The sequence below is a fragment of the Acomys minous genome (assembly GCF_964271855.1).
Source record: "Acomys minous genome assembly, chromosome: 11".
In the NCBI taxonomy this organism is placed as follows: domain Eukaryota; kingdom Metazoa; phylum Chordata; class Mammalia; order Rodentia; family Muridae; genus Acomys; species Acomys minous.
The window spans coordinates 53,364,344-53,387,490 of NC_140492.1; the positions used below are offsets into that span (position 1 = coordinate 53,364,344).

At 44.3% G+C, this 23,147-nt stretch overlaps 2 protein-coding genes across 6 annotated transcripts in view; one reads left to right on the forward strand and one right to left on the reverse strand.

Annotated features, from left to right (window-relative positions):
• The window catches only part of UPK1B (uroplakin 1B), a 29,814-nt gene extending 21,178 nt beyond the window's left edge, over positions 1-8,636 (forward strand). The window contains exons 7-8 of the mRNA XM_084801306.1: positions 3,860-3,943; positions 7,634-8,636. Coding sequence (XP_084657432.1) covers positions 3,860-3,943; positions 7,634-7,684 — 135 coding nt within the window. The 3' untranslated portion in view covers positions 7,685-8,636. The remainder of the gene's footprint in view (positions 1-3,859; positions 3,944-7,633) is intronic.
• A 7,449-nt stretch (positions 8,637-16,085) lies between these two features.
• Positions 16,086-23,147, reverse strand: part of B4GALT4 (beta-1,4-galactosyltransferase 4) — a 28,484-nt gene continuing 21,422 nt past the window's right edge. For 3 of the 5 annotated variants that reach the window (XM_084801096.1, XM_084801094.1, XM_084801095.1), the window contains 2 exons: positions 20,153-20,257; positions 16,086-17,169 (listed from right to left, as the gene is read on the reverse strand). In XM_084801096.1, the coding sequence (XP_084657222.1) occupies positions 17,037-17,169; positions 20,153-20,257 (238 nt within the window). In that variant the 3' untranslated portion in view covers positions 16,086-17,036. The remainder of the gene's footprint in view (positions 17,170-20,152; positions 20,258-23,147) is intronic. The other 2 variants (XM_084801093.1, XM_084801097.1) reach the window with 2 other exon arrangements.

Sequence of the window (23,147 nt, forward strand, 5' to 3'; positions counted from 1 at the left end):
TGAAGATGATTCACATACATTTGGGTGTAGCAGACAGTACTTCTGGACTGATGAAGCTCATTTACGGAGTCTTCCTGAGTGCCAGCTGTTGTGTCGGGTGTGGCCCGCAGACTGTAATGGTGCTGGCTATGTTCTGTAGTCTCTCCGTGAGGAATGGAGCAAGAGATGCTAACTGGGGCCTTGCCCATACTCACACAACTAGTAAACGGCTGTCAGGCTTTAACCCCAAGCCACGTAGCTTCAGGGCATAGATGCCACATGAGCCAAGGCTTGGAAATAGGCCCCTAAAGTCTTGGTGAGAGCTCTCACGCCCCCATAGGCAGCATCTGCTGACAGAGCACACTGAAATGCTCAAGCATGCTTTGGGAGCAATCGTCAGGAGAAAGCTCAGCACTATGTCAGTTTGTCAAATAATTGAGAGGCAGCAGGCTCTTCCCCACAGTAGTAAATGCTACAAACCACACATTCGGAGTGAGAGATACCATTGTTACCCATGGCGGGGTTCCTGGACTACAACTGGATGCATTAATTCACAAAGGATACCGCAGTGATACAGATGGTTTTGTAGCACCATCCAGAGCAAGCCTCGCTGAGCTTTCTAGCAACTTTGTTGTGGCATTGTTCTGATCAGTAATCAAATTAAATTTGCTGCCTATAATCAGTATAAAATGCAACTAATCATGTGAACTTCTCATAAAATGTCTTCGGCATTTCTATGCTAGAAGTGGCTTGTGTAAGCCAGCTTTTACTGAGGTACAGTCGTGTATAAGCAGCATCTTCTCCCCAAAAGGGACAGAGAGGATGCTCACCTTCCTTCCAATTATGGCATAACTTTGTTGTCCCCCTACCATAACACTCCAGCCGTGGAAATCAACTAAAACCACTTGCTCAAGTTTATATAGGTGAGTTTGAAGAAGAAACACGAATTTATTCTTTCCCTTTTGACTGTCTTGGGACCTCCACACCCAGCTTGACACCTTCCTTTCTCCCCGTCTGCCTCCGTCTCCACGACCAGCCAGCTGAACCACATGCGTAAACCATCACCACTTAGCCCCACTCTTCAGCCAAGTCGCCAAGTCCTGACATTTCTTCCTCTGTCCCTTTTTCCCTTTGCCCTCCCTTCCTCAATCTTACTCGCTCTCGAACGTGAACATGAGCAGAGCTATCCATCTTCCTGGCTCTCCCTAGCTCCGTCCCCGAGATTGCCACACAGCCCCACTTTCTGACATATAGGCGCTGCTAATTCCACTCCAACAATCCTTTGCTACAGAGCAGTAAAGTCAAGTCCACCCCGATACCTGCTATAATCTGCTGTTGTTTTTGCACCTAACCTTGCCTATAAACTTCTATGAGCTCCCTTAAGGACTGCATTACTCAGTTCGATGTCTTCAGCACTTGGCATAATGCTTAGCAAAGGCTGGACGCTCAATAAATGCTGCATGGGGGGGGATAAGTGAGTGAGGAGTGAATGACTCCCCTAATCATAACCGCGTTAAAGCTTTTCAACACCTACAACACACCCAGTGTGGCTACAGCCGTCCAAACTAACAAAACTAGGAAACCTACACACATTCACACACACACACACACACACACACACACACACACACACACACAGGCTTCATCGGCCTTGAAAATGCTACGTGCAAACACATTCAAATCCTGATGATGACTTTACCTCTAGAATATTAATATATACTCAGAGAGTAAAGTCCCAATAAAGTGATTAGCATCCTGGAAACTCACTAATGAGACGAAAACTAGGAATGTTGACTGGGAGCCTCACAAAGACAAGAGCCCTTTCTATCTTGCCCCAGCTAAGTGCCCAGGAGCAGCACAAACTAGCTCTTACATATAGTATTAGATTAATGATTTCCGCCAAGATTTTCAAGAGGATGGGAGTGTTCTGTGTATCCAAGTGGGGGTTGTAATCCTGACTTAACATCCTTCATTAAGTCTGCTTTTGTTTCTTTGCTTGCTTGTCTATTCATTCAGTCATTTGTTTAACATAGAATATCATTCTGTAGCTCAGGCTGGCTCTGAACTCGTTACGTAGCCCTGAACGGCCTTAAGCCAATTATGATGTAGCTCAGGCTGGCTCTGAACTTATAATTCTCTTGCTTGAGCTTCCTGGATGCCGGATGACAAGCTCTCGTTCTGTAATTATTATTAGGTACCTACTATACGCCAGGCACTCATTCTAGGTTCTGGAATCCAACAATTAACAAGAGGAAACCTCTACCCCTGTGGAGGTTGCATTCTATTATAGATTACTACAGCAGTAATATTTTTCAGGGGGTTCCCTCTGCCCTCCCCCATACTTTGCTCCTAAATATCTATTTGGGTTCCCAAATAAAAGACACATAAACCTTTTAGATTTATAAAAAGCTTTAAAGCACCATAACTGGGCGAGTATCAACCCTCTAAGCTATTTTGATATTTCCCAGCTACACACCTCAAGTTACTTCCCATAACTGGTCCTGCCTTTGCTGCTTCTGTTCCATCAGGCCAGGCCGCATGGCCACATGCTTGTGGTCCATACTGCCCCATGGCGACTTCCTTCTCTCCAGCTTCCTCTCCTCTGTCCCCATCTGACCCCAAGCCCAGGAACCTAACCTCCGCCTACCTCTTTTCTGCCCAGCTATAGGCTGTCAGCTACATTATTTAGCCAGCCAGAGAATACGGGCGAACAAAGTTTGCACAACATCACTTGGTGTATGTGAGCAAGTGTTCATCTGGGCTATAACTAGATCTTGGGGGCTAGTATTTAACAACTGCCTAGCAGCAGACCAACCCCCCAACAAATGACAAATAATAACAACACAGCACGCAAATACACAGTCAAATTCCAGGTAGTTGGTAAGTGCCAGGAGCAGAAATAAAGCAGGGTTTGTAAATGGAGTACAATAAAAAAAAGAAAGAAAGAAAGAAAGAAAGAAAGAAAGAAAGAAAGAAAGAAAGAAGGAAGGAAGGAAGGAAGGAAAGAAAGCGGTTTTCTCTCTGGCTGTCCAGAAAGCCTTTGTTGAGATGATGTCGGCAGAGATGGGGAACTGGAGTGTTAGGGCACACTTCTGAGCAGAGAAAGCAGCCCATGCTAGGACCGCGGCATCCTTAGCATTTTGGAGGAGCATCAAGGAGGCCAGCCTCCAGAATGATTGCCAGATGCCCGGAAGCGATGCATAAACCTAGCTCTAGTGAGTAGAGTCAGCTATGCTAGGCCCTGTGCCCTGACTAACCGAATCAGTACCACAGGAGGAGGCCTATTCGTGGTTTTCTTGGAGATGAACTTATATCCCTTAAGTGAAGGCCTGGAGGGGCCAAGGTGGTACAGGGACCAACTTGGCAATGTTTGTATTTGTGATATACTTTTAAATAGCTCCTAAAGGATTTGCTTAAGTGTTGAATACTGGGTAAAGAAATTAAGGGAAACGCCAGGAGTTTTCATTTGGGCATCCTGCAATGTAAAAGAGTAAATGGGGAAAATACCAAGGTTTTGGGGGTTGGGGGAAACAGCATTTGTGTCTTAGAAATGGGAGGCTCGTGGGAGACAGACCATCAAGCACATACCTGTAGCCACTGGGTGGAGCCTAAAGCTCATGGTCAGCCGAGATAGGTGTTGAAATTTGCAGGCACATCTAGCACACTTGCCTCTGGACCTTTTGGTACATGGAATCCTCCGGATTCTGCATTTCCTGTGATGCGCAGGTTACGGTAGAGTCACTCAAATGGCAACTCTCAGCCTTACATGGTTGTCAGCTGGACTCTGGGGGCCCTTGATCCAGTGGGCATCTGCTTTCCTACCCAGTTCTTATCTCTGCTCTGGACTCTCCAGTTAATGTAGCTCATACTGTCTTCGCAGGGCTGCTATGAACTGATCTCCGGACCAATGGATCGGCATGCCTGGGGAGTCGCCTGGTTTGGATTCGCCATCCTCTGCTGGACTGTGAGTACCCTCAGCACACGTTACATCAGAAAAGGACAATGCAGAGAGGCCTTGAGAAGGCCCCCGGCTCTTTCAGCCACCCCTAAAAAGTCTGGCAAACACATCTTGCAGCTAAAGGAGTCAGGAAACTTCCAGCACCAGACCAAGGACAATTGTTTCCCTTGAGGTGTAGGGTGTGTCCTATTAAGTAAATCCTTCTTCCTGGTGCCCCAGATGCTTTCACCTAGGCTGCTTAGTGAGCTCCAGATGTGTTCCGCATCTCAGTCACACCCTGCAACTGGATTTCAAGGCCCACCCTGCCACCTCTCTAGATGGTTCCTGAGCCCCAAAGTCAGTCTGCCTGGCTCTTGCCATGGTCTCATCACTCACTCCCTGTAGCCTCTCTGTGAGGCACATACAGTGACGTCAGAGCTCTGGCTGCACCCTCAAACATCCTGGACAAGGCAGAACTTAAATGCATCGTCCTATGGTCCTTCAGTTGATCCTAAGGCTGGGCCTGGGCACTTTGTGTTTATTTTGCTTGTGTTTGTTTTGTTTTGGTCATTTTTGCAGATGGTTCTAAATTTCTATCACAACTGAGAAGCTTTAGGGAAACAACATCAAACTTTTCAGATTTCAGTTACTCTTTTTTTTTTTGGTTTTTTGAGACAAGGTCTCTCTGTGTTAGCCTTGGCTGTCCTGGACTCACTTTGTAGACCAGGCTGGCCTCGAACTCACAGCGATCCACCTGCCTCTGCCTCCCAAGTGCTGGGATTACAGGCGTGCGCCACTACGCCCGGCTTTTTCAGTTACTCTTGAACACCTTGAAATATATTAAGGATTAAAATTTTTTTTCTATGTGCCCTGTGTCTATTGATATTTTACTTCCACTAAGTATAATGGCTGAAAAATTAAATATAAATATATATATATATATATATATATATATATATATATATATATATATATATCAATTTGTTTTAAAATAAGATAATAAGCCAATTACAAGTTCACCTAAACAATATAATACTGGTAGGCAAATAATAACTATTTTACAAAATGAAAAATTCACGAAGCAGTCTTGCTCTGCACAGTTTTTCCAATCCTAAGTCTGGCGTGGGGAAAGAAGCCAGGACTCTCACTCTCATTCAGTCTGTGCTAGCATGTTGCCAGCATTGAAGGACTGGAAGAAAGACCCTTCATGGCAGTGTGTGGTTAAAGAAGCAGGGATGTTTTGGTAGCCTGATCTGAAGGTGGATATCGTGAGCATCCCTTTGAAACTGTGCCCGGTGATACTCGCTTCTTCAAGATTGGTTGCAATACGGAATCTGAAACCCGGTTAAGGCAGATCCTTTCACACTTTGCTTTGATTTATACCTGAGTCTGCTGAGCCGGCTCTTTGCAGAAGTGCTGGCTCATTGTTTCACAGCACTTGTCTTTAGGTAGCACCAAAAAATCACGCTCGTTAGTGCTGTCACGCTGGAAAAGGTCTCAATCAAAAGGAGCCGGTCAAACCCGTAGCAGCATATTGATTTCCCAGACATCTGATTTCTTTGCTTGAAAACACAGATCTATTACTGTATACTAGTCAAGTGTTTTCCTTGAGGTAACAGACTAATTTTGTAGAAAGCATCTGTCTGAATAGCCACAACCATAGCTTCTCTCCTTGGCTTTTCATTCATTTCAAATAAAAGTGATGTTTCAAGGGAAAAAAAAAGTTAGACCAGTGAATAACTGATTGCCTACATGCTTTCCTTCTGGCCAACTATATTTCAGTGTGCCACGGGATTTACTGTATTTTTATCATAGAGATATTAAAAAGATGTACACGCGAAGGTCAAATCAACCAGTAGCTTGTTTGTCTATGGAAGATGATCCCAGATAAAACTTCCTGCTTCCTTCTTTCCCCACAAAGGCAGCAGTGCAGAACACAATGAACACTAGTGCGGTTTAGTGCCTCTGACCCGATTCTCCCTGAGACTGCAATCTTACCATATGCTGCTTTGGCACCACCAGTGCCCAGATTTAATTTTAAAAAGAAACAAAAAACAAAAAAAAAAAAAAAAAGCAAAACAACAAAAAAAACCCAAAGTTCTTTTACTTAAATATTCTTGCCCACGTTGGCCCCTGGGGGGTGTTTTATTATGCTTTGGAAGCATTGACTGGGAGGATATAAATGAAGAAGAGAAAGCTGTTCCTTCAGGAAGTGTTTTATATCCTCTTAAGAGTTCATCTCTGTTTTGAAGTGACCTCCCTGTGACATATTTGATGCGGTCAGAGGCAGGGGACCCACTGCTCTCTGATCCCCGGTACCTAGCATAACACATAGTAAAGACTCAGGAATCAATTTAATTAGTTGAATCAATTTAAACGACAACAGGGAAGTGTCTATTTGTGCCACGTGACTAGGAATTATAGGGTGTTTAAAGGTTTTTGAATATCATAGAGTTGCCAACCCACTGTATACAAATGTCGAATTCTAAATCTTCTGAAATTCAGCAGAGAGGGGATAAGAACTAAGGATGTTGAGGCTCTGCTTTGGATAAGACACCATTTCAGTTAGAAACCCTCTCCAGGGCACTAGGTATGTCCGCCCTGCAAGAAAGCATCCTTGAGAAGACCCCCCTAGACATCTCATCTCACTGCTGCTCATGGGGCGTGGGGGTGGGGGGCTCTCCTGTAAGGCTGGACATTCTGAAGTCCATTGGGCTCTGTGACTTTGGGTGAGTTACTTAGCTTCCCGGTGCTTTGAAGGCAGATGTGCCTGATACACTGAAGTCTTCATAAATAGCAAGCCCAGTTATTGTTTCGTTGTCTCACTCAGAAATCTAGATCTGAGACAGAGAGAGAAGATATGAAATTTGTCTTACAGATGCAGACACTGGGACTCAGGAAAGGAACATGGCATGGCTAGGACCCCTGAAAGTAGACTTGCAGGCCTGAAACTCCATACAAGAGTGAGGGGTCTTAGGGACTGTGGTGGCCTTCAGAGGCAGTCACTCAAAGGTGGCAAGCACTTTAGGATATTAGGGAAGTCCCTTGGGAGGAAAGGTTTTAAGATTAGAAAGAAAAAGGGACCCACGTGGCTGAAGGCTAGCTCAGTTGGTGGAGCACCTGTCTAGCATGTCCAAAACCCCACATTAGATCCCAGCAGGAAGCAAACCAAGCATGGTTGTGCTCACCTAACATGCCATCACTTGGAAGCTGGGAGCAGAAGGGTCAAAAGTTCAAGGTCATCCTCAGCTACATAGCAAGTTCTAGGTCAGCCTAGGCTCCGTGAGAGCCAATCTCAAAAATAAATAACAATGTAAAAGACAAACGATCCAAACAGTTTCTAGCTAGAAACAGAAGCACACTGGGAGAACTCTTAACCTTGACAATGGGAGAGAAGAATTTCCCCTAAAGCTATTTCCATACAGAAATGAGAAGGGCACTTGAGAAGTCAGAGAGAGACGAGGCAGGAAGTGGAGTAGTCACATGGGGAATGGGGAAATTGCTCTGGGTGGCAGATTATAAGCAATGGTCTGGCCTCAGCACGGACGCAGCGGCATCTGGCCCTAAAGGTTGCTGCCTCCTAAATCACTACCGGAAGTCCTGTGCCACCTAAGTCTGAGGAGGAGGGACATCATTGTTTTATGTAAAGTAGATGTTTTTAAAATCCTGTCTTAATTACTTTCCTTCCCCCCACCCCCACCCCCATTTCAATTCTAGTTCTGGGTTCTCCTGGGCACCATGTTCTACTGGAGCAGAATTGAATATTGAGCACACAGTGTCTCGGCCGTACCTCCTTCCTCCGGGTGACTCTGAATTTGGTGCTGGAACCTGCTGTTTCGTCACATGCTCCCTGTGTGCTCCTCAGTGACACACGTGCCTCATCTCACTCAAGTGCCAGTTCGGGTGGAATGAGCTTCCTTTAGGCTCTCAGGCTGCTGCGATCCTTAGCAGAAATATTGCTCATCCTTGCCTAAGACTCTGTAACATATTTATGTCCTCTAAGACACAAAATGTGCGCTCTAGGTACTTACATGTACCATATACAGTATAGCACTTACATGTGCCATGTAAGACAGAAAACTTGGAGAGTGGAGATGACTCTCACACCTGTTTAGGTTTAGTGTGGGAACATAAAGATGTTCAAAGGGGCCTGCCTCACCATAGTAAGCTCTGTTCGTATTTAACAGCAAATTCGAGGGAAAAAAAATCTCACTATTTTCTTCAACCTTGCAAGGTTTTTGTTTGTCACTGTGAGGGCTGAGTGACACAAAAGGGTGGGTTACAGAGCTGTGCTGTCTGCCTCTGGTTCTCCTGTGGCTTCTGTCTGTACCAGTGGTGTTCCTGAACTTTTGGATACTTTTACTCTCTGGCCCAACCCTGGGTTTTTAATTTAACAAATGTTGAGACTTCCTCTTGTGCCCTGTGGAGTGGTGTGCATTTAACAGCTTCATTCTCTGTTAACTGGACGTGTGTAAACTTTAGGGACATGGACACTGCCCATCTTACAACAGCTCAGTCTTTTTCCTCAAAGGTTTCAACTTGAAACGCTTTTCAGTTCACGAGATCCAAGCCAGCTGTTCAAACAGGTGATTTATAGGGACTTTTGTTTGCTCTCAAAATAATTTGCTTCCATTTATGATCCTGACGGAAGTCTTGCAACTCCCCACTTGTCTGCTTATATATAAATAAAGAACCCCATAAAATACGCTCACTTTCTTTTATTTCAGTCGGTCCTACGTAACTCTAGGAAAACGAGGTTTCCAACAGAAAAGCCAAAACTATGGGAGTTAAACTGGAGGAAGCGGGAGACACACACGAGTGGGTTCCTACTGGCTGGTGGACGACAACGATGGACATGGAATACCTGGAATTCTGCTTCCTTTTGGTTTTTCCTCCTGCTACATTGACCTTTGAGGCTATTGTTCCTCTGTACTTGGAGGCAACATAGCTGATGTCAACCGCCCAGCTGTGTTCCTTATGCTGAAAACACACCATCACTTAGGAACAGTCAACCCAGGCACAGGAGGTCTTGCCTCACCCAGACCCTACTGTATGTAGGCAGAGCACTGGGGCAGAAGAGGAGCCAGAGAGAAGGAGTGGACTCCCTTGCAGCAGAAGACTCGGGTCTAACCCCCAGTGTAGCTTGCCTCCAACCCTCTACCTCCTTATGTTTCTTCTGAAAAAGACATCTTAGGTAATAGGCTAAATACCACCTACAGTTGGCACAGAGGATCCTTTGTGGTTCTTTAAAGAGGGAAGGAGACGGGTGGAATTAAACTTACCTGTCTGATGCCTTCAATATATATTATCTAGTGCTGGAAGTTGAACCCAGAGCTTCCTGCTTGCCAGGGGAGCCCTCTACCAATTGGGCTGTATAGGGATACAGTTCCTACCTCCTGCTGCCTTCTACGTTTTCCAGTGAGCGCCACTGGCTGAGTGCTTCCTGCCCAACCCTACTCTTGCCTTCCTGCCAGAGCTTTATTGTGGAGAGAATGTAGCCTTTCATGCTCCAAAACCCTCATCTCTTAGTGACTGGGTCTCAGACTCAAAAGTGTTGTATAGAAAATTCCATCAGACTTTGATCCTTCCCAAACCAAGGAAGGATGGATGGTGAACCCAGCCACCCCAGTGGCCGAGGGCACTGCGTGAGAGGGACAAGTCGTAGTGTCACCCTGTAGAGTTCTGCCATTCATAGGCTGTAACGACTATGGCTACTCTCTTTAGAACAGCCAGAAATTTCTTTATTGCTGCTTCTCACCTCTGTCCCCGTCCCTTTCCCTGGGAGGCCTCAGACTTCTTTATCCTCCTGGAAGCTCCTAGAAGAACTGGAAATGGGGACAGCAAGCTTCAGGTCCCAGGCTTTAGCTCAGCAGAGCCCAGGTTGAGCCCCCCCCCAAAAAAAAAGAAAGAAAGAAGAGCAGAGGGCTTGGGTCTGGGGAGAAAGGAGGCTGCTCCATTTAAAAGCCACCCAGACATGCAATCTGTGAAAACTTCCTAGTCACAGCAATTATCATGTGCACTAATTACCACCAGACCCCAAATCAGTCAGACTAACTCTGGGGCAAGATTTACTGACTGTAACATAGAAATGGCCACCCTGACTCTGGTTGGCCTTATCCTTCCCAATATTAACCCTAACCCAAACCCTAACCCTCTAACCCTAAGCCTCTACCCTAACACTAACCTTAACCCTAACTCTAGGCCTCGGCAGCCTGATCACATGTAACACGTCAAGGCCTGAATTTGTCAGCCCTGGCACCAGAATAAAGGATCTGCTTCTGTTTGCACAGCAGAGCAAATACTCTCTAGCTACTCATATGTAGTATATAAACTTGAAAAACTAATGTCCTCCATCTAACCCCGCCCCTGCCTGTCTGATTGACAAGCGGTGCTGGGGGTGGAGGAGAGTAAAATCTAACTACTAACCTGGCTTCCTGCTGTAGAATAAAGGACTACTCTCCATCTAAGTCTCTCTCTCTCTCTCTCTCTCTCTCTCTCTCTCTCTCTCTCTCTCTCTCTCTCTTTTTTAATTTCTTTCCTGTTTTCACCTCACTCAGCTTCTTTTTTGAAAATATACTTTATTAATTTATTCATATTACATCTCAATTGTTATCCCATCCCTTGTATCCTCCCATTCCTCCCTCTCATTTTCCCTTTACTTCCTGCCCCTATGACGTGACTGAGGGGGAACTCCTCCCCCTGTACGTGCTCATAGGGTATCAAGTCTCTTACTCGGCTTCTTATCAACTCCTATGAAATAGGCTAGGGGCCAGACAGAAACAATTAGATCTCTGGCTGAGTGTGGTTTCATGCACGTGGATCTGAAGGCTCAAGTGATCATATCCAACCAGGATAGCCAGAAAGGTCTTCGAGAAAGGCAGCACTGCCAACCCATGGAAGATGCCCTTCATGTGGGCTTCCTCCAACCCACAATCCCCATGCCTAATACAACCAGGAGCATGTGCATGCCTACACACACACACAAACACACACACACACACACACACACACACACACACACACACACACACACACACACACGTGCACCTTTTTTTAAAAGAGAGAAACTGAGACAGAAGAAGCCTTCAGTTGTATTCTACCTTTCTACCTTTCATTGACTTTTCTAAGCTCCCAAACTACACACTTGGGCATACTCAGGGTTCAATATGTATTTGAATTCTCATCAGTGGGCCTTTTTGTCAATTCAGGAGGTGGAACATCTGGGCCACTCCCACGATGGAGACCTGTCTGACTGTCTTCACCCCCTCACATAGCCCTCTACTTCAAGAGATTGTATTAAAAACATGACAATCTGTAAGCCAGCCCAAGTGATTAAAAAGACAATTTTTAAAACATGCAACAGGCACTCATGACTATAGGGAGTTGCAGTGTCCAAACAACAGTGCTCATATAGTTCTTGGCAACCTGGACACGATTATCTGCCTTTACCATTCAATCCGTGTTGGGGTCCATGCAAGAGGAACAGCAAAACAGCTCTAGAACTCACGGAATGTGGCCCACTGGTTAGCAAACCCACGATGAGTGTGTCTCTGCGAGGCATAACCCCGAGAACTGTGTGTCCTGAGGACTTCATGCTGTTATGGAGCATAGCTCTGCTTGTTACCTTTGCGGTCCTTATAACCTCTTTAATATGTGAATTGTGTGAGTACTATAAAGGGGGCTCCCAGCCCCTCACTGGACAGTATCATTGGCATACACAATAACAATGCTTGATCTCTTTCAGGCATTGCTGCTGGAGCAGATTAATGATTCAGCCACCATCTCTGAAAACAACCTACAGATGTAGATTGCTAACAATGATTACTACCCTTAGAAAGAATTGGGACAAATAGATTGTTCAACAAGGTTAGGTAGAGATGTTTTTGCTAGTGGCTCTGACATAGAAAGTCTTAGGAAAGAATAGATTGTTTAGCAAATTAAGGTAAAGAGGTTTTTGCTGTTGGCCCTGATGCAGGAAATCTTAGGGGACAACTGAAGTTAAGAGAAAGTACACTCTTATTAGTAAAGCTAGAGACTTTTTGAGGTTGGCAAAGCAAGAACAATGGCCCATAACACCACTGGCTGACATGACTCTTTCAAGCTGGGCTGGTGACTGAGATGACAATTGATTTCCTTATTCTAATTTTCTGACCTCAGCTTCCTGATACGATTTAATAAAACATATTAATGAGTAGATGAGCACCTTTAGGACTTAAAATAGATATGGCTGATTATTTTTATATAGGAGTTTAGATTTGTGATTTCTTTAAGATCTTCATAAGATTACTTCTTAAGATAATTGATTCCTTCTTTGTGCAAATTGCAGCCTGACAGTAAAGAAAAGCCGGCTGAGAAATTCTGTTGCTTGCTTATACTCTGTTAATATGTAACAAGTTGCTTATGTACAAATGTATGTGGGTTCTCAGAAATAACTTGTTATTCATGTTTGTTCCTTACCCATAATACAAACAGTTACTCATGTGAAGGTATTGTAGAACATGATTTTCTTACGTATATCCATTGTAATCATTTATTTATACAGAAATAGAATGTAAACATATTGTGGGGTTTTTTTTGTACTGTTTGAAAGACTTTGTTGGGGTATATAAACTGTGAAAGAGAAACAGAAGAAGAAGAAGAAGAAGAAGAAGAAGAAGAAGAAGAAGAAGAAAAAGAAGAAGAAAAAGAAGAAGGAGAAAAAGAAGAAGAAGAAAAAGAAGAAGAAGAAGGCGGCAAGAATAGGGATAAGGATGAAAATAAGAAGATAATAACAAAAGGAAGAAGAAACAGCTTGCTGAAACCTACCAGCTGGAGTCTGTCTTCATCATCGTGTGTGTGTGTGTGTGTGTGTGTGTGTGTGTGTGTGTGTGTGTGTGTGTGTGTGTGTGTAAGGTTCCTTTCTCTCCTTTTCCTTTCTTTTTTAGACGCTTGCCACCATCAGTGGAAGCCCCCGCCAGGAGCCAGGAGCTCTAGTCCCCGCTTGCCATCATCAGTGTTAGCTGTTGCCAGTAACTATCAGTTCCGGCTTGGAAGGTTGCCCTCAGAGAAAGTCTACAGGGTCACCAGGCAGCCAGCCACAGGATTCACGCCCCACCTCAGTTTTCCCCAGTTGATGTCGAAGTAGGACTTCAATAGACCTGTGTGATGTTATGGCACATTCAGCCACAGTTGGGGCTGTGACCGAAGACATAGGCAGGAATTGGGAGCTGCACTCCTTTGAAACCAGCCAGAGAGGGGTAAATGACAGCAGTTAGCAAGCAGCTAGCACAGGGTTCTAGCCCCTCGGTAGGCCTTAGACCACCTGCACTAGTCAAATGGCCCAAGAGTGGCATGCAGGTCCCAAAGGTTGTCTTGCACCTCGTGAAATTTTGTAACAAGCCAGAGATGACTTGTACGTTTTCCTGGTTGAAAGAATTAGCTAAAGAAGAGTCACAAGTCCTACTTCAATAGTTGCCAACATTTTGTTAATGCAGGTGTGTATGGCCAATAACAAAAGGCAGGGAGTTCCTGTATAGGGAGAGGGGGGTGGATGGGGAACAGGAGGTGGGAATAAAAACAGGAGGAATCAGGTGTGGGTAGGATACAGGGAGAGAGTACTGAGAAAGACAACTGAAATCGGGGCCATCTCTAGAACAAGCTAGAAGCCTAGGGCAATAGAAACGCTGAGGAGTTGATGAAAGGGATCCTAGCTAAGACTCCTAGCAATAAGGAGCCTGAACCAGCCATCTCCTGTAACCAGGCAAGTCTTCTAAAGAAGGGATTGGGACACCAGCCTAGCCACAAAACCATCAACCTAGAATTTGTCCTGCTTGCAAGGTGTGCTGGGGTAAAGGTGGTGCAGAAATTGTGGAGGTGGCCAACAAATGACTGGTCTAGCTTGAGACCCATGCCACAGAGAAAGCCCACCCCTCCTGACACTGCCTAGAGGGACAGGTAGGCCAGAGGTGGAGTAGCCAAGAGACCCACAATAAAACCAAAGTTTTATTGGAAGAAAAAGTCAAATGATTCCTAGTGACAGTCGGCTATACCCATAGATAGATTGGTGTCTAGCCCAATTGTCATCAGAGAGGCGTCACCCAGTAATTGATGAAAACAGATGCCGAGGCCCACAGCCAAACATAAGGCAGAGCTTAGGGAATCCTGTGGAAGAGTGGGAGGAAGGATTGTAGGCAAAGAGGGGTCTAGATCACAAGAAAACCTACAGAATCCACTAACCTGGACCCATAGGGGCCCACAGAGACTGAGCCACCAACCAGGGAGCCTGCATGGGACGGATCTAGGCCGTCTGTGCATACACATTTGTGTAGCTTGATCTCCTAAAAGTGGGAGCAGGGACTGTTTGACTTTGCTGCCTGGTTTGGGGACCCTTTCCTCTTACTGGACTGCCTTGTCTAGCCTTAATAGAAGAGGAGGTGTCTAGTCTTACTGCAATTTGATATGCCACGGCTCATTGATGTCCATCAAGACCATCCCTTTTCTGAAGAGGAATGGAGGAGTGGATCAGGGGTGGCGGTGGGGACAGAGGGACTGAGAGGAGGGAGGAGAAACTTCGGTGGGGATGTAAAATAAATAAAATTAAAATTTAAAAAGTATAAAAATGTCATCAAGAGGGATACATCTCAGCTTTAGCATGATTGCTATATGCTTGGCTCATGGGTAATAGCGTGCACGGGAGAACTAGATTTCACAGAAAAAGTTTGAGCAAAATTGAGCAAAAGTAGGCCTTTCTAAAACTTTCCAAAGAAGATGTGATTATTTTTAGTAAATCTGTGAGGTGGATGAGTGATATTTGCTGGATTAATTTGGTGTACTTTCAAATGCGTTTAACCAATTTTAAAAAATAAGCTATTTCTTTAAAAAGGAAAAAGAAAGAAAGAAAAGTGAGTCTCAAATCCCCTAACACCGCATTCTTTTCTGTTACCCTCCCCAACCACTTTCAGATCCCCTCTGCCTCCAACCTTCAGCTCTTCATCAAAGGCAATGGGATAAAACACAAAGGACTCTGAGTAAAGAAGGGAAGGGGGGGGGGGTGAGGTAGAGGCTTCTCACTAACATAAGCCATTACCAAATCTCCCAGGAACAAAACACCCTTTATAAAGTTTGGCAAGAAAATAGAGAAACTCTGAGTTTAGTTTTGTTAAATAAATAAAAATTTTTTTTTTAAATTTTAACTTCATACGCTGAGTTACGAAAACAAGACTAGGCCTGAGTAAACCTGCCAAGCCTATAAAAACGTCCTTTCAGATCCTCCTCCCTCATTTGGTGCTGTTTACTGCAACCCCTACTGCTCCCTCTTCCTCTTTGGGCGGGATTAGATACTACTTACAATCACCGAGTTTAGTGGCCATGGAGTCACGTACTGATGATGGGCCGAGAGGCCTCGGGGCATGGCCACACAACACTTAAGAGCATCTGGGTTAGTTAGCGTCCATCCATTCATCCAAGCAAATGACACATTCTCACCACACTTCTGACAGAACAGCTTCTGCTGGCACCACCTTCCTCTCCACAACCCCCGCCCTGCCGCCAGGAAGCCAACAGTGCTCTGGCCTTCTCTCTCAAATCTCTCTAATTGTCATATAAGCACCACATATTTGACCATGTCTCCTAGAGGGGGAGACCTGGTGGCACTCAGAGGAAGGACAGCAGGTTACCGAGAAGAGACTTGATACCCTATGAGCATATACAGGGGGAGGAAATCCCCCTCAGGAACAGTCACAGGGGAGGGGAATAAGGGGAAAAAGGGAGGGAGGGAAGAATGGGAGGATACAAGGGATGGGATAACCATTGAGATGTAACAAGAATAAATTAATAAAAAATTAAAAAAAAAAAGAAAGCACCACAACCCCAGCATTATTCCAAATGATAGGCCGTGTCCCCTCAACCTACATACCCTCGGCCTCTTTTAAGAGCCCTGTCTCCTCAAGGACCACCTGCACCACGCCTGAGTGCTAGCCAGCCAGGTGTACCCCCAAAGCCCTGTGCTTCCCGCTTCTGACTGTGCAGAGGGGACACGAAAAGAGTAAGAACTCCTGAGAGACCAAGGAGTAAGCCCCAGCCATGAGTTGGTGCACTTGGCTGTATAAGAAATAACAGGGGAGAGTGACAGAAGAGAAGGGGGTGCTTTGTTTAATTTGTTCTATTATGTGTATTTGTTGTTATGCGTATGAGGGTGTGCACATGTGTGCGCTAAGACATCTCTCCAGTCTACGCTTCTGTTTTTAAGATGTTTGAAATTATAGGGACCAAAATGAATAAACCATTTGCCTAAATTAACAGTAAAAAGCAGCAAGAATCAGAAGATTTTTTTTTCATATTTTACTACAGAGATGCTCTTTAGATGTATTATGAGTCATTATGTAGCTTATAAACTGCTCATTCATATTCTACATGTACAAAATCATTTTATAAAAATGCTTTAAAAACTAGTAGAGAGTGTGTTCTCTGGTGGGCTATTACTGTCAAGTGCCTCTGAAGAGGCAGGGTACATTCAGAGTCGAGTGGCCACAGATTGGACGGTGTTTCTGATGAGGAGGCATGGTAGCAGCAGCCAGCACAGGCACCGCTGACAATTCACGCCACACTCTGTCCTTAGCCACCTCTTCATTGTCAGCTTCGTGGCATCTGATTCTTGACTTTGCTCCTGTCTTTTATGGCTTTCTTCACATCTGGGATGCACAACTTCATGGATGGCCAAACAGGACACATGAGTCACAGAAGCACATCTTAGTACCTTTCTCTCTCGCACTTAGCAATTCTGGTTCTCCAAGACACTGGGGAATTTTATTCCCCACTCTTCAATCTCATAATGCGTTGATGAAGTCAATCCTTCAAGGACACAGTTCTCAAGTTGTCTTCATTGCGGCCTTTTATCTTTAGTGCTTCAAGTGTGTGCATTACAACGCCATCGCCATGATCAAAACAGCTAAGAAAGCTGTCTTGTTATGATGGCTGTACATTCTACATAGTCAAGAGCTCTGCTAGAAAAACACAGAATGGAAAATTTCAGCCTAAAAATTAGCTGGAACAAATCCTTAATGTGTGCTACTATGGAAGTCTCTAGGCCAACATGATTACAATCAAGTCATCAGTTCTCCCAAACATCATCAGAAGGCCCAGGTCATGCACCGGTCCAAAAATCCACTGTGATGTTGGTATATAAAGGATTGTGTTCCACAGAGAGCAGTCTGTAAGAACAACTCGATAAGCCATCTGTCTTCCAGACTCGTGACATCTGGTGTAACAGCTTCATCCTGAAGACAGACAGAGCCAAGAGACGACAAATATGAAAACATGGCATGCATCTCCACTGCTTCCGGTTCTGCTCTATAGTGTAGCCCAGGCAGCTTTATAATTTACTGTTCCTGCTGGGTTTCCCATTACCAATTTAAAACTGTGTTTTCCTTGCCGAATAGGTATTAACACACCCTGCATCATCATTAACAAACCCTACGTCATCATTAAGAAACCCTACGTCAGGCTGCCCTGGACCAATAATGGAAGATCATTACCTCAATTGGGGCCTATCTACAGGACAGAGGGATTACAAGAACCACTGATAGAAAAGGAGCGTGTAGGGGCTGGAGAGATGGCTCAGCGGTTGGGAGCACTGACTGTTCTTCCAGAGGACCTGGGTTCAATTCCCAGCACCCACATGGCAGCTCACAACTGTCTGTAACTCCAAAATCTGACACCCGTAGACATACGATGCATATAAAATAATAAATAAATTTTTAAAAAAAGAAAAGAAAAGGACCATGTGCTGCCTACTCTGAACAGGCCCTTCACTGAGCACCAGGAGTCTCTGACCATTCCACTATTGAGAAAAGAAGGCTGTTTGTACACATGAGGGTACATAGCTTTCATAAGAGCCTCAAAACAATGTGTTTGTGTGTGTGTGTGCGTGTGCGTGTGCGTGTGTGTGTGTGTGTGTGTGTAAATAAAGGGGACATCATGAAGCTTAAAGAACATGAAAGTCACAAAGTGAAGAAGGAAGGAAAGGATGCTCTAAACAAAGACTATGTGGGCGAGGAACACAGACAGACAAACAAACAGATGCATTTGAGGAAAGGTAAGCCACCTCTGTGCTTGAAGATGAGCAACAGGGATAGAGAAATGGTCAGTGAGCTGAAGGGGTCTCTAGGAGCTCAGCCGTGACAATGACAACAGTGGGTGGACATCAGAAGCACAGAGTCGGGCTATACAGGGAGAAAAGGAGAAAAAGACAGTGTGATTTCACCTACACACAGTTGGAATTGTGAAAAACCGATTTCTATTTTGTTTAGGATTATAAACATATGGAAAACAAGGAAATCAAGACATAGCCTAAGGAATTGTCATTATGACCTGACAAGCAACTGCCATGAAGTTTAGGCAAGTGTCACCTAGGGCAGGGGTGGGTGTAGGGAGGCGAGTGTGGGCCTAGGGAGGCCACGTGAACATATCTATGGGGTCGGTCTGGGTATGCTTCATACTTTTTATACAACTTGTACGTGTTCTTTTGTAACTATTAAATAATTAACGAACAGAAAAATACACAATTATTGATAAAGACAGGAACGACACAGAAAAGTCTATTCCTTCAGACTTGTAGCCTCTAACAAAAAGAGCAAAACCTTCTTGAATACTGCTCTTCAAAGGTGAAAAACCCAGAACAGAAGCCATAAATTCTTCCATCAGAACCACATACACAATGAGTTTATCTGCTGGAGTTCCTCAGTGAAAGGGCCAGGACTGGGCAGAAGAGGAAAGGACAAGACTAGGACATCAGCTCTGCCCTAAGCACAGACCAAGAAGCGCCCAAGGACAGGAGGATTACATCCTCTGTACCCGGAAGCCAGCTGGAAGAGCTCTGGCTGACCAAAACGGAGACCATGCTCCTGTCACCCAAGCAGGACAAGAACTACAAACTGAAGCATGTTCAGGAATCACAGATTATTATTTCTGGAAAGAAAACACTCCATCAGTGCTCGGCTCTTGCCCTTCAGACTGTCTTTCCTATAGGAACTATACCCCAAGGTACTCAAACAGATAAAGAGAGCACGTCCTTCCTTGTAAAGAGATTCAAGAAATGACGATGGGATGAAAGAATCGGGATATTACAGCTTTTCAACCCTTGATTTAGGCAATGAGCAACAGGTGCTAGAAATCACTAGGAGGCCAGGCAGTGGTGGTGCACACCTGTAATCACAGCACTCGGGAGGCAGAGGCGGGTGGATCGCTGTGAGTTTGAGGCCAGCCTGGTCTACAAAGTGAGTCTAGGACAGCCGTGACTACACAGAGAAACCCAGTCTCAAAAAAAAAAAAAAACCAATAAAATAAAAATAAAAATAAGATCACTAGGTAAAGATAGATGAGAAATCTCAAATTAAGCTGATAATATCCACAGCCCCAGGACATCCTGACACCACACCTGCTCTCCTAGTTAGCATTACAAAATAAATACGTAAATAACAACAACGACAACAACAACAATCATATAGAGGTCACAAGAACACATCAGATCACTAGGGGACAATTAGCAAAACTCCATAAAGGGGGTGATTCTGAATCTACTGGATATGTGACCTGACATTTTCAATAAACAAACCGCAAGGAAAAGACAAGGAAGAGAATGGTAGGGCGTGGTGGTTCACACCTGTACTCTCAGCACTCAGAAGTGAGACAGTGGGATACTTGAGGCTAAAGTAGACTATGTAGACAGTAAGACTCTGTCTCCCAAACAGAAAAAGAATCAAAGGAGAGCCTCTAGGCCAAAGGAGATCACCCTGATAATAATGTGGGCCTTGCTTACTTACCATGCTGAACAAGCCAATGCTTCTTTTTAAAGAGGTCTCTACTAGACAATCAGGGAAATCTAAAAACTGACTGGACATGTAGTGACCTAATACGTATGCTGTTCATTTTATTTTAGGCATGATAATGGTACTATGGTTCTTTTTATAGGTCTTTTTATAATTAAGGATGCATGTGAAAATACGCACACACAGATGCTATGATAAAGAATCCAGTGGACAGAAGAAAAAGTGTGAGAAAGCAGAGGAGCCGGGAGTTCATAATCACAGAGATCAGGGGTCTAGGTACCAGCCTCCTTTGCTTTGGTTCTACTTTGGAGTCTACATTAAAAAGCTTTTAACAAAGTAAACTGGCTTATGTGATCAATTCAGCAATGGTGCGTTAGCTACACAGGAGAGTTGATGCCCAGATGGATGCCAGGTACGCAAATCCAGGGCTTACCGGTCCATGTTCACCTCGTTGCCTTTATCTCTGGTGTGGAAGATCATAGTGTATTTACCCACATCAGGCTTGGGCCGGGATATTTTCATTTTATGGAGCTCAACTCTAGAAAAACAACAAAGTTTATTTTGAAGTCTATCCCATTTATCTACCATTGAGTAATTAAAAAGAATAACCTGCGATAAAAAACGGAAATCTCACACACACACACACATACACACACACACACACACACACACACACGGTGGCTGGCACAGTGTGGCACCACTTGCATGTACAGTGATTATCTTGGAGGCATGGTAACTGACATCTGTAACCAAAGTGCCACCCACATACCTAGCAGGTCATATGTTGTTAGGAAGGAATTAACAAGCAATTTGTATGATAACCCTGTGTGATTCCTAAAATAAAATAAAATAAAATCAACTGTTGTAAAAAATTGAGCATCCTATTAAAAGATCATTCAAAAACTGAAAGAATCTTCGAGTCATATAGCGCACCTGTAATTCCAGCAGATTGGGTGGGGATGCTAATCAAAAGCAGGAGGATCCGTGAAAAATTGAGGCTAGCCTGAGCTACACAGTGATTTCCAAGTTAGCCTGAAGTGCTTAATATAGGGTGGGTGTAGGCATTCACAGAAATAGCAAGCTGGACCATGCACTGGAAACCTGCAAGCTTTGAGATGGGGCCATGGATATGTTTATGTTTCTACAGGGAGTGAAAAAATATGGTTGCCAACAAAACTTATAAAGATTAGATTTGACCAGGAAAGACCTATCTAAAACATGAATGTGTTCACATAGCAAGGGCATATTAAGAGATACCTGGTCCTTATAACCTGACATTCTTTCATACAGCTTGGATATTACAGCTCAAACAGATGTATACAATTGATGGCTTACACCTGCTCAAAAATGGGCAGACATTTATTTTTAGATAATTTGTACACCTTGCATATTCCATAAATATACATACATATATATATACATATATATATGTACTCATACTAATACTTGTAAAAGTTTGCTTATTTTCAGAGCAAAAAAAAAAAAAACCAAACAGATAATTATGAAGACAAAGTAGGTAGCCTGGGTGATTCAGCTACTGTTTCCTCAAGTATTTGCATGCATATTAACTTTAAAGGGGCTAGCCCAAAGGATCAATCAATATGTAGGTGTGGGCTTCTAGGGGAAATTAAGCTTCATTGTCTTACATGGCTCAAAAACTTGGAAATAACATTCAACACTGAGCTAGTGGAGAAATGCCAATTTGTAGTTAATTATTTTTAAAAACAAGAGAAAGCCCCTGATAAAATATTAATTTTAATAAATTTCAAACAGCAAGAGAGTCAAGACTGTCCGGCTCTCGAACGAATAATGCTGTCTCATCACAAGGAAACGAGTGACTGTGTAAAGTTATCATGGCAGCCACAAACCAAGGTTCAGTCTAAGCTCTGTAACTGGCACCTACCAGATCTCAGCCTTGTCTAGAAATGAGATCGGTGACACAGAACACATTTCAAAGGCTCAACCAACAAATTCACACAGAACGTGCTTCGCAAACTGTAAAACATATAGTGTAGGAGCCAAGATGAACAGTGCTCAGTGTTAGTGAACCTCAACCAGTATTATGTTCTGCTCTTCCTGGCTTGTCCGGTGCATTAATGAAGATCTGTTGAGGACCATGTTGTTTCCATGGATGCAGGACAGAAAGACAGACAAAGCAGAGGGACATGGGAAGAAGAAGAGCCCCTTCCTGCCCCTCCCCACCCTCCGGCCCCCTGAGATCTAGTTGACTTTCCTGCAGACAGAAAGGAAATTTCAACACTGCTGATAAGGACAAAATTGCCTGCAGAGACAATGCAGGGTTTTCCTATAGACACTGCAAACTAGGATGCTAAAGACGACGAACAGTGTCTCCCTAGGGCCAGAATGTTTACACCCTTGAGTTGTTCCGTGTTATCACTCCCCTTCCCCCTCATCCCTAAATCTAACTAAACCACCTCCCAAAACCACATCCAGCTTTACTTACAAAAGGAAAATTTTGGAGAGAAATATAAGCCAGCTCATGGATTTTTAAATTCTACTTAAATACTAAGGTCTGTTTAATCTTTACACTTTGTGGCAGGGCTAGAAAGATGGCTCAGCAGTTAAAATCACTGGTTGCCCTTCCAGAGGACCAAAGTTCAATCCCCAGCAAGCACACAATGGCTCACAACTGTCTCCAATCCCAGGTGAACTCCGACACCCTCTTCTAGTCTCCGCAGGCACTGCGTGTACATAGTGCGCACAGAAAACACTCAGACACATGAAAAAAAGATTAAAAATGTTCTTAAAAAGCAATCTATCTGAGGATCACGTATGTGTACACGTATGTGCGTGTGCAAGCCATGTAAGACAATGAAGCATAATTTTCCCTAGAGAAGCCCACACCTACACATGATGTGTCCTATTATCCCCGCCTACCCACCAAAGTCTCTATTTCTGTGAACGCCGACACCCAATCTATATTGAAAATGCCTTTTAAAAAATTCCAATTCTGCTTCCTACTGGTTTGTCCTAAAGTTCTTTCAGAGGTCTCTGAAAAGAACTCTTGAGGGTGCTGAAGGTGGCAACCTCATCACTGCTGACACTTATCAAGTGAAACAAAACAAAACAAAACAAAACCCAGGGTTTCCTTCTCCCTTAAACAGAGGGAGCCAGCGACGTTATGTCACCCATAGCAAGTGCCTACAGTTCAGCCCAGCTAGGCCATGCAATCCACTTGGGGGAGAAGAGAGGGCTGGCTCTTTCTCGCCCTCCCTATCCCTGAATCTGGACAATCAGCAGCCTGTGTGACCATGGATTGTGACTGCTGAGGAGCTGGGTGACATGGAGCCCTTAGGCAGGAAAATCTTCCTTTCAGAAACACTGAAAAAGGCTCTGTACCAAAAGGGAACAAGACTGACCGCCGTCATGAGGCCTTCAGCTCCTAGTGGGAATTTGATAGTCACACA